The 12,301-nt window shown below is 38.0% G+C and overlaps 1 protein-coding gene across 6 annotated transcripts in view; it reads left to right on the top strand.

Moving 5' to 3' along the window:
• The window catches only part of COL12A1 (collagen type XII alpha 1 chain), a 138,942-nt gene extending 131,774 nt beyond the window's left edge, over window positions 1–7,168 (top strand). For 4 of the 6 annotated variants that reach the window (XM_081942947.1, XM_081942945.1, XM_081942946.1 and 1 more), the window contains 4 exons: window positions 1,662–1,850; window positions 2,124–2,192; window positions 2,974–3,144; window positions 6,090–7,168. In XM_081942947.1, the coding sequence (XP_081799073.1) occupies window positions 1,662–1,850; window positions 2,124–2,192; window positions 2,974–3,144; window positions 6,090–6,271 (611 nt within the window). In that variant the 3' untranslated portion in view covers window positions 6,272–7,168. Of the gene's footprint in view, window positions 1–1,661; window positions 1,851–2,123; window positions 2,193–2,973; window positions 3,145–3,569; window positions 5,870–6,089 lie in introns of those variants that run through there. The other 2 variants (XM_081942948.1, XM_081942949.1) reach the window with 2 other exon arrangements.
• Window positions 7,169–12,301: the final 5,133 nt, after the last annotated feature.

Genomic DNA, 12,301 nt, shown 5'->3' with positions numbered 1-12,301 from the left:
AAAGCAGCCTGAAAAACGGGGAAGTGGGACCAGCCAGCGTTGGGATTAGTCTGAACTGGTCAGAATTTTTGAATCCCACCTCTGCCTTTGACGTGAGTGGCCGGGAGTCAGGACTGGGTGTGATGAGGGATGTTGAGTTGGCTACACCCACCCAGTCACATGATCACCCAGCCATGTCTACCCAGCCATAGAACCGGTTGTTAAATTATTTAAATCCCACCACTGAACAAAACCATATACAAAGTTGTCAGTCCCTAACACACTGTGAACGTTAAACATGTGGGATGTTTGCAGAGTAGCCAGGTGATTTATAACAGCCTTCCCTCTAAAGCAGGGGTGTCAAACAGCCTACGGGATCCTTACATCTGGCCCGTGGGGCCACCCTAGAAACAGTGAAGGACAGGCCTGCGATTCCTTTGCCAGCAAAAAAGGAGATTGGGTGGACCATTTTCGCTGGCAGTTGCAGGAGGCTGTCACAGCCAAAAACAGAGCCCGCAAGGGCCTATTTTTGCTGGCAGAGTGCTCGGGCCACCATAAGCGCCTCCAACATGAGTGCTGTTGACCGGCCATGCCCCCCCCCCCCCAGGTCAAATAAAAGCCTTATGTGGCCCTCAATGAAATTGAGTTTGACATCCTCGCTCTAAAGGGTGTTTTCTTAATGGGAAATTGGAACACAGTTTCTTTTACAAGTGTATGTTAGTTCACAATCCATATAGGAAGTGAAAGAGACAGAGCAAAGTTCTTTCAGTTGTTTATCAGTGGCACTTTCCTTAATTCAGTAGTCTGAGCCAAAAGTCAAGAATGGTATTGCTAGGAGTAAATCTTTTAATATTTAGATTTATACTTGTTGGTTAACATTATGGGTTTCCCCCCCCCCCCCCTTTGAATCAGTGTTGATTCCTGGCAATAGCCTGGATGTATTTTTGCAGTATTCTGGGCAAGATTTTTCAGAAGTGATTTGTTCTTGCCTTCTTCTTAGGGTCGAGAGAAGGGACTGACCCAAGGTCACCCAGCTGGCTTTGTGCCTAAGGCAGGAGTAGAACTGGAGAATCTATTCGTTAAAAAACAAAATCAACTAATGTTTTTTTTAACTTCTTAGTATCTCACTGTGAAATTCTTACGGAATCCTATGGTTTTGTGGAATACCATTGCTAAACTCTGTGCTAACTTATGAAAATTTTCATGTGCTATTTTTAATGTCCTGTTTAATGATGCGTTTCCTCTTTTTTCCCACTCTTCAAGTAACCATCTTAACTGTTTATTATTCACTGGTTATAATCCAGGAGACACTCGTGCTGACAGCACATCTGGGTTAATTCAGACAGTCAACATGTGCTTGGCCATTCATTACCCTAGATTTAAATTTATATATTTCCACTGGTGGATTGGAACTGTAGAGGAGTAGTAAAACATTTGTCAGAGAAATCAATACATAATCACAAGTATCTGAGGGGTGAGTGCAAGCATAATCCATTCCTAATTGAGTTGGAGAAAGGAACCAATATAAGACTATGCATATGTTTATTGAATATTTCTTTTTTTAAAAAAATTGTAAATAGTACTGGTTTTGACTTTGCCATCAGCTAATAGAAATCACTCTAAAAGGATGTTTCATTATTCACCCTCTTAATCTGTTTCTTTTCTTTTTCTCTCCCCAAAAGACCAAATGACCCGATTTAACCAGATGCTGAATCAAATTCCAAACGATTACCATTCAACTCGCAGCCAGCCTGGACCTTCAGGGCCACCAGGTCCCCCTGGACCTCCTGGGAACGCAGGAGAACCTGGAAATGGAGGCAGACCAGGATTTCCGGGCGCACCTGGCATGCAAGGATCCCCTGGCGAGCGAGGTGGGTTGTCCTTAGGGGTCATGGGGACATTCCCCTGCAGAGGAAGGGGGTCTTAACTGATCTTTCAGAGTCTGGGACAGTGATGGGACTATCAGCAAAACAAAGAGTGTATGTGAAATGCCAGACCACGGAAACAGTTTATGTTTCTCAAAGTGGCATTGACCAAACAGCCGAAGTAAAAGCAAGTGCTCGGCATTAGATATTTCCTGAGAAATTGAAGCCAGCACTTCTGGGATGCTGCTTGAATTTTTTTTTTTTTTTGGTCTGCTTTAGGACTTCCTGGAGAGAAAGGTGAAAGAGGAATTGGAATACAAGGACCAAGAGGTTTGCCAGGTTCACCAGGTGGGTTATAATAGTCTTATATATACTCTTTAAAATAATGATATGTTTGAAATTTTTATTCAGCCTGATGTTGTTCATCCTCCTTAACTCCACACATCAGTTGAAAATACTAAGTGAATGTTTGAGAAATTCCAGAGTAGTGGTTGGCTTTTATTTGTAGTACTTCCTTCTCTCCATGTACAAAGTTGCAGGGCTCTCTCATAGATCATGGTGCTGTCACGGTGGCTAGTTTTGCTATTAATATAGTTTGGTTATTTACTTAGATTTTGGCAGGTTTAGTTAGATTCTGTCTCATTGCTTCTATCTTCAATTTACTGTTGAATGTTCATGACTAACTCCATAATAAGCTCACAACAATTTCTACCTTCATTTTACAAAAACTTTACATTTCTTTTAACCATGAGCATAAATTGTTCCAAAGAAAATATTATCTAGTATTTTCTAAAGCTACAGAGGAGTAGCAAAATTAAAGTAATCTTACGCTTTAATTGAAATTGACATAGAAGTTGCTTCCCTGTGTAATCCACTAAGCTCAATCGAGCCAAAACAATTTTCTATGACTAAAGATTGTAAAATCAGGGAAACATCTAATGATGAGTTAAGTTTTGAGTTTCCAGTGGTTGTTTCATTAACACCATATGTAGAAACCAAATGGAAACATTCCTTAACTATATGCTTTGAGTAATCCAGTAATCTAGTTTTTAATTTTGCTAACCACTTTACTAAACGGCCTCGCATTGAATTTATTGATACAATACCTTCCTTTTCATTCTACAATTAGGTCCACAAGGAGAATCCAGAACTGGCCCACCAGGTTCTACAGGTTCCCGAGGTCCACCTGGGCCACCTGGCCGACCTGGGAATGGTGGTATCAGAGGGCCTCCTGGCTCCCCTGGATACTGTGACTCATCCCTGTGCGCTAGCATTGCTTACAATGGTCAAGGATACCCAGGTAGGTTATTGAGAATTTAAATATCATTGAATACTTCAATAAAAGCTTGTTCGGCATGAATAATTTTATATAGTGAACAGTTGTAATAAAAGTAGAATTAATTAGAAATTAAAACTCAACTATAACTCAACCACTGAACAATGTAAGCTTTCAAATTCAATCAGATTTAGGAATATTTGTTGTGATTCTCATAATTGGTGTCTTTCATGTTTATAGAATTTCTCCTGTTTTTGAAGTAGCTTTGTTCCAGTTTGAAGTGTCAGTTTTACTTTAAAGAAAAAGTCATTTATATATTTTAAATTAATTTATTTTTAATGTTTAAAGTGATAGGATAAGGCACATTGCTCTTAGGACATAATTGACCATTTTCCCTTCTTCTTCCTGTTTTCCTTCTCCATCAAACTACTCCTGTACTTCTGAACAAGGTTGACCATTCGTCTAAAGTATAAAGAACAGAGTTTGCCATTTCTGCGTTCATCTTTCTGATTCGTGATGGGATTATCTATACAAAATTAGTACCTGAAATCTAATTTTCCACTTCAAATGTCATTTTGTGATACAGTGCAGACAACTAGGCAAGGGAGGGCATGGGAAGTCATTATTTGCACTGTTATCAAATTCAATGGAATCTATTATATTGGTCTATTATGCAAATTTCTTCTGAGAAGAGTCAGTTTGAGGCAACACATGGTCAAAGGAACTTTAATGCTGGATATTTGTGACGACAGGATACCAAATTACTAAACTGGGAAGGGTCATAACCAGTGACCGTGCCATATATTTAAGGCCTCTTCAAGAAAAGATTCCAGACCCTTAATATTGATCACCAATTTGTTGTGTGCACTGTAGCACCTTATACATGATATTGCTGTTTGTTATGTTTGCATGTATCCGTGAATATATATAGATATATATATATATATATGTACACACGCGTTCATAGTATTGATGGGTAGATCAAATTCAATAGCATAAGCCATAATGCAAAATTTGCACACTATCAACAATTGAATGAGAAATAAATGGAAAATAATACTGAAGTGCTACTCTTTCAAAAAAAAAATCTGGCATATATATATATATATAGATAGATATACATACAATTTAACTCTCGTGGATGTAATGAATGAAAAACAGTTTTGCACATAGCTGTTCAACCCTGAAAACTAAATCTTTGACCTATTTCAGGTTCCGGCTAACACATTTTCTATGCCGCCAGTGCTGCTTACAGTTTCAATTTCCATGAAAATCCTGTTTCTGAGATGTTTGTGCACGTGCTAACTTGGACCTGAATCTGTATGGTTATTTCATTATAGACAATGGTTACATAAATAGTGTTGGCCTCATAAGAGGGGAGATGCTCTCTCTTTTTTAAAGAATGTACTTACTAACAAGCATTTGTGATTGCAGTAAAGGACAATGGCATTTGATAAAGCAAGATAAACTCAATCCCCATATTCTTACTGTCCAATTATATCAAAACCAAGTTACTAGAATGGCAGAGGAGGCTTATAAACTTATTAATGGACATAACACCATAATGCATTTACCTTGGTGAAACAGAAAATGACTGTAAATAATGAACTAATTGTGGCTTGTAAATGATTTGTATGGAATCATGTTCACTAAACCTAGTTAACATTACATCCTGCTTTGGCACTCAAACCTCCTGCTGCTGCTGCTTTTTCATTTGTGCCAGCCTAATCTCTCCGAAACTCTCGAAGTCTTTCTCTCTATTCTTTGTTACTCTTGTCTTCATCGTACCTTATTCAGGACTTGAGGGGTTTTCTTTTGGTATATGTAATCTTCTTACAAGGGCTGAAAATATAATTGATTTTGATTTTCCTGAAAATTTGGGGGTTCCTCTAGCACTAGCTCTTGTTAAGTCAGATATGAGGCACATTTGTCAGAAAATAATAGTTACTGAATATTGCCAATGGTGACAACTTGGTGTAAACCTCTGCTACCCCTGTAGGGAACTATTTTGAATAAAACAATGCTACATAATGGAAGTTTTCCCTTTTGAACAAAGCATTTGTTTTAATAATTGGCTTTCACTTAAGTGAAACTCCTAAAGATCACTTAAGTATACACTAAGTCACCTAAATTTATATGTGTCCCATTGAAATAAATGGAGTAAGTTACAACTAATTGTGACTAACATAAATCTCAACTGTTTTCACTGGAAATTACTTAAGACTTGACTTCAGCAAGTTTGTAATATTAACACTTACCTACTTAACCCTGAACCTCAAAATTATTTTATTTTTAGCATTGTATTCCTTAACTTGTACCAATATTCTTTCTGTTTTAGAATTTTTTTCCGCTTCCAAAATAAAATTATTTTGGAGTGATTATTATGTGTGCATTGTGCAAAATCAGCGTTAGGGAGTAAACTGCAAAGCGGGACTTGTTTGCTTGCTTGGCATTAAGCCTCTTTGCTCCCTAAAAGACTTAATTCTTGCACAGAACTTTAGATGTGGATGTTGCTATTTCTGTTTAAATTTGGCTTATGCTAATTGGCCATGCAAAAAGTTTTCAAAAGGGAACAGAAAAATTTCTTCAACAGACAAAACATGGTGCTTCCCCCTGGCCACCTGTTTTTGCTGGGCACACATAAGAAACTCCAGATTCATGTCAAAGGCAAGGGCAGTGCCTCAGTCACAACTCCCCTTGTTGAGACCCCTATGCGTAGCAGAATTTCTACATTAAATTATTGATTTTAGGATCATTTGTTAGTGGGTTTTTTTTTAAAAAATGAAATCACTTCCAAATAAAAGTTCTGAGAATTGGATTAAAAAAAAGAGAGAAAACCATCCCAGATTTACTAAAACAAAACCATAACCTAATAGCCTGCTTTTAAACTAAGAAAAAGAAATCCCCTCTTGATTCAAAGTCATGTGATAATAACTTTAATGTTCCATTGGACAACTATTTTCAACCAGAGTCCTATGTACCTGACAGTGGACCATATCAGCCTGACAGTGAGGCCTACATAGTACCAGTGGAACCTGAAAGAAGAGCTGAGGACTATGAGGACTATGGATCTGATATGCACTCACCTGGGTTCCCTGGACACATGCGCTGGAAACGTTCCTTATCAAGGAAAGCAAAAACAAAACCATAAATGTCTTATTTTCTCACTTCTCTCCCCCCCCCACTCCCCTCTCCCCTTGGGTATTTGTTTTTGTTGTTGCCATTCTCTCATATGTAGATATGCTATTCCACCTACCGTGTTTCCAAGCAGAAGTACCACTTAATCTTCTGAGAATATCTGGCGTATGTGGGAATAGCAATAGATGTTGCTACACATTTCATTCTCTCTCTCTCGGAATGTCTGTAATATACCTACGCTTCAGGTGGCTGCGTTAAACCTTAACAAGTGCATCAAAGTGATTGCAAGCCTATGGTTCTTTTAATAAATTAAAAATATAACAACCATAAAAATTCCACATTCTTCACAGCTACTATAATATAGCTCAGCAACGAAAGGGCTTGGCCTTATAATTTTCTTCCTCGTCAAATCGCTTGCTCAGTAATTCAGTCACTGTTACCAATCTGCAACATCTAATAAAAGAAGAAATGTCTCTTTCCACATAAGCAATTTCTTCTATTTTTGCATATATCTTGCAGGGCATATTCAGCTTTTATGCGTCTCTTTTAACAACCACAAACCTTTAAATGATATAGCTGGCATCCTTGTATCAACTGGATACAATTTAAAAAGAAATAATGGCTTACATTTTCTTTGTTTTAGAGACCTTTAACATTTATGCCAAATTGCAGTCAATCCTGCAGAGATGGAATTGCATGTTTGTGTTGTATATTTAGTTATGATCCCCCTTTTCTCCAGAATATAATGTTTCATAGTTATCAGAAAAAAAGCAGTTGGAAATTGTTTGCAAGACTATGGATATAGAATTGCTGCTTTTATATTTTAACTGCAAATTGTGAATTTCACTGCCTTATATTATTTATTTCTGAAACAAAAGAGGCATTTTTCAATAAAACTACTGAAAATCTATACAGAGTCTGAGTATTATTGCTGGAAAACATAGAAATTTCCGAGGCTTTATTGTCATGGAAAATTAATCACCTGAAACATTGAACTGTATTTCTCTCTGCATGTGTGAGTGTACACATCTATACACACACACATATTCCATATTGAAGTTTAAAATGCTGAACAAGGAGCACTTTATTTTCAAAAACATTTTCTCTGCTCTGAAAGTTTAGTTTATGAGCTTGTTGTATGGAAGCTTCCATAGCAAAATGAACAGAAATCCCCAAATTTAGAAAACTCCATGTACATTTTTCAAATGATCTGTAATCTCATCAGTTCAAGATCCGGTAGAGTTTCCAGGTTTTTCATACCAATGGTGCTCTTTTTAAAAAAGAGAGAGAACAAAACTAGCAAGAAAGGTGGAAATACAGTATAATAGCAGCTTAAGTATTTTCTCTTCAGAACATGGACTGACTTTCATTGAGTAGTTAAACCATTGGCCCATGAGGCTCAGTATTACTAGTGTTAACTGGCAACTGGCTTGCCAAAAATCAGGTTGTTTTATTTTACTAGACATGTGGTCCAGCCATTGCCCACCATATGTAAACACTGCTATTACATGATCGGTACCTACCCAGTCAATTTGCACCAAAGATCTGGAAACGTGCCAAGATTTTATTCCTACCCAAACTGGTGGAACATTTTCCCCTCAAAAGCCCTTTCTGACCTCAACTCACACATATTCCATTGTGTTGTGCACTTGTACTTGTTGTCCCTCTTACTTATGAAGAACAGCTGCAGGATTTGGGTTTGGCTAGTCTACAGAAAAGAAGAATTAGGGGTGACAAGATAGCAGTATTCTAATATTTGAGGGGCTGCCACAAAGAAGAGGGTCAGATTATTCTCCAAAGCAACAGAGGGAAGGACAAGAAAAAATGGTTGGAAACTAATCAAAGAGAGAAGCAACTTGGAATTGAGAAACTTCCTAACAGTGAAAACAATCAGTGGAACAGCTTGCCTCCAGAAATTGTGGGCCCTCCATCACTGGATGTTTTTAAGAAGAGTCTATAGGCAGTCACTTATCTGAAATGGTATAGGTTCTCCTGCTTGAGCTGGGGGCTCCACGGTCCCTTCCAGCTCATTCATTCTATTTCTATTACTGCAGACCTGCAATAGCTGCTACTGATTCTATGGAACCAAATTGGCAACCAACATCCCATCCGTTTACCCAAAATAAGAAGCAAAAAGACCTAACATTTCTAACACTAGAAACAAAGTTGGTCATTTATTTTTATTCATCAAATTTTAAAACTTACTAAGTTGTGCTGAAGCTGAGGAAGGATTCTCAGGCCTAAGACATTATCTATACTACTGTACAAGAGACTAGTAAACTAGTTGCATTAATGCACCCATTCTGTGAGTAAGAGTGGAGCCAAAGATCCATTGTACCAGGGAGCCCCACCTCTACACACAAACAGGCATGCACACATACACAAAAACACCAGCATTTTTGATGAAGTGTTCACAACAGAGCATCCAGACAGAATAAAGCTTCTTTTGCAGTTATTTGCTTCAGGCAGCAAATATAGCCCCGTTTTTAAAAAATGAAAATAATTCCAGGAAAACAGCAGTTCATTGTTTCTACACTAGACAGTGGACAGGTCTGAAAGTGCTTCTGATTCCCCACCCCCACCCCACAAAGGCTTAGTGATTAATTTATCAATCTACTACAAAAATTCAATTTACTTCATGCCAAAAGTGACAACAATTTACTTCAAGCCAAATTGCACCTGACTGAAGGCAATACAACCTTTTTCTCTCTCCAAATATTAGAAATACAGTTGTGGAGATATGTAAGATAGTCTAATGCAGTGGTGGGTTTGTACTGGTTTTGCTACAGGCGCACAATGCTTCTGTCCATGCGCAGAAGTCTCCGGGTGAGTAGGCAGAGCCTCCCACCACCACCACTACCTGTTCAGCCAAGCCAGGCCAAACTGGGAACAACCCACCTCTGGTCTAATGCCAAAATTTAATTTACACTGTGACCCATTGAGGAGTTGCTGTCTACTTGCAAATTTGATGTATCAGAGAAGTACATTTCCCCAAACATTTCAGTTCAGTTCTCTTCACAATTTCAGCTCTAAGAAATTTGCCCTTTAAAAAGGGCAAATTATGTGGGGGGAAAAACCCAAATAATCTTTGAGTGCAAATCCATACAATGATGGAAAAGATATCCGTGTCAAAATTAGGATGAAAGCAGAATTGCTTTTATTGGGTTTTATGAACTAAAAAAAATACAGGAAATTAATACTATATATTATAACTGCAGCAAGATTGTTGGATGCACAACAATGGAAGTATAATGAAATACCCACTGAGAAGATTGGATTATAAAATTAATGGAGCTTGCAGAAATGCCAAAGCTGATCTTTCAAATAATAAAGATATTTGAAAGACTGGAAGTCTTATATGCGCTTTTTGTTCAAGAAAGAAAAGACTGAATTGGGTTTGGGGGCTATAAAAAGGAAGGGAAACTGAGGGGGGGAGAAAAAGGGAGGGGAACATGTAAGATGGCAACTATTCAATAGAAGGGCAGAAGTCTGCCTTCCTTCCTTCCTTCTTTGAAAACCTTGTTTGGAGGATGGGTGGTAGGGCATCCCTAACTAGGATTGCATGGCTGCCCTCATCAGCTGCAATGAAATCCTGGCAAGAAATAATTAGTGCAGGTGGCATTGATCAACTCACTGATATTAAGGCTGACTTTCTGATGACTTGGGACCTTTTATATAATTTTCTTCTTTCATAAAAATAAAAAACAAAAAATAACTATGTGGAATAGTTATTTTTTTTCTGCTAAGTTTCAAAGGAATTAAAATTATATTGCCAATTGCAATAATTTTCCAGTGGCAGTGATAAAAACTTTATACGTGCAAGAAACAATTATGAAGGAATATAGAACTGAATTATTTTCATTACACAGAAGATTTTGCTAGATTTGTTGGATCAAGGACATGTGCCTCCGCCAGATGCTGTTGAACCTCAGGTCTTGCCAATGAACCTTCAAAGTGAAAAGGGAAGTCGGTGTATTTCAAATACTTGTTAAAAAGTGTGTTTTCTCTTCAAACCTTTTGTGAGCTTCCCATCTCAAAAAGCTGCTACTGATTTTTGGTGATTTCAGTTGGAGTGGTTTCTGGATTTCACCAAAAAAATGGGAGAAGCCACAACCCTGGAATCTCATAGTGCCTGCTGTAGACCAGGAAACCATTCTGGAGCATGCATGAAAATAATTGCCAGCTTTATAGCCTACTTTACAAGCAACATTCTATAAATCAGTATTATAATAGGGCAGCAAAGTTATGTTCAACTTTTAGAAATTAGCTATTTAAAAAGAGCAGTATTGATTGAAAGTAGCCCATGACCAAGGAGGCAAGATTCCTATAGATAGATGAGTCCCAAAACTTGGCAACTTTAAGACTTGTGGACCCAACTCCCAGTGTTGACCCACATGTCTTAAAGTTGCCAAGTTTGGGGACCTGTGCTAAAGGGGCTCTTTCATCAGGTTTAGCATCAGGAAAAAAGAGTTAAGGTTCCAGAATCTTGGAAACTAGGTAAGCATACTTGTCTTAATGTATTATTAAATACATTAAGCAAAGTCCCTGTGAGTTGTCAAGTTTTCTTTCTCACAACCTCCCTAAATGGATCAACCAATGTCTCACTTATGAAATGTGGCTGAAATGTCCCTCCGCTCCTCATATGCCATGTTTTATTTTCCAGACTCCAAGAATTCACCTAACAACTCTTTCCAATATGCTTAGGAGCAAAGGTTTCTTCAAAGAGAGGGAGACATAAAATGATTGGAAAACTTCAATTATAATGATGCCTCCTAACTATATTTACAATAACCGTGTTTGAAGTTTCTTCAGCTGTTGCCTCTAGGGCTTGTAATCTGGAAGCTACCCTTGTTCTCAGGTGCCTACTGATCTTTGCTTTCTCTCCGGCCCTAAGAATTTTTCAACATATTATGATAAGGAGAAAAGTCCCAACCTGTCTCCAGCCCCATCTGTTCATGGAATACATTATTATATTGTCAGGTGCTCACCCCATCTTACCTCTGCAAAAGGCAATGCCAGAGGTATGTGTACGAGGGAGAGAATGTGATAGAATAATGTTCTAGAAAATTACATCAAAGCTAAACAAGAGGATCATCTGCATTTCTTGCCAAAGATCATTAGCTCACTTCAAATACTTGTAAGAGCCTGCAGGTCTCACCCAAATTATGATTCACAAGAAGGAAGAAGAATGGCTCTGCACTGAATTTTCCCAGCACAGATGAAATGAGCAAAGCTTGGATAATGAAGCTGGATGGTCTAAAAGTGCTGCTTCTACAAGAGAAGAAGGAGATATTGGCTTGTTTCTCATTTTTTTGGTTGCAGCATGATTGCGATGCAGTTTGCAGATTACTGCACCCTCCCCCCCCCCCGAATAAACATATATCAGAGAAAATCTGCACAAACACCCTTTATTCACAAAAACAATGCACAAAGTTACATTAGGTTGGGGGGAAATGTAGGAATTTGATATATTAGGCAGGGTTTCTAACACAACATGGATTAGGAGAAGGGTGTATTTAAATACTTAGATATTCAAACAAACTCAAAGGAGTATTAAAATGGAATAAGCAAAGTTATACGTGGAAAAATAAACCAAGATTAAAATAAAATGGGCAGATTCACTTAGATCTACCTGGGCTTCTGGATTTCCTCTTTTTCAGAAAATGAAGTTAGTGTATGTGAAGACTATTGGCAAGAGATATGTGATGAGGTGTAGCTGTCTCCCTATCAAGGCAATAAGAGTTGAGTCCAGCCCAAATTAAGTAGTTTCCTGATAGGCACTACACATGCTACTTCACAAAAGATCTTGTTATTAGGAATTCATTTGTGAGCTTTCATATATATAAGTTCTTTATTTTCAGGTAGATGAGATGAAGCAGCAAGATAGATAGATGGATGGAGGGATGGATGGACGGACAGACAGACAGATATGGAAAGAGAGAGAGGGGGGAGAGATAGTCCTAGAGTTTGATCAATGCTGGGAAAATAATGCAGTGATCAGCAGTCCAATAATACAATTGTATGGTATTTACATAGCTATTAT

The sequence above is a fragment of the Natrix helvetica genome (genome assembly GCF_964273705.1).
Source record: "Natrix helvetica genome assembly, chromosome: 2".
Taxonomy (NCBI): Eukaryota; Metazoa; Chordata; class Lepidosauria; order Squamata; family Natricidae; genus Natrix; species Natrix helvetica.
The sequence above is the reverse complement of the archived record's forward strand: the minus strand, read 5'-3'. Positions and strand labels throughout refer to the sequence as shown.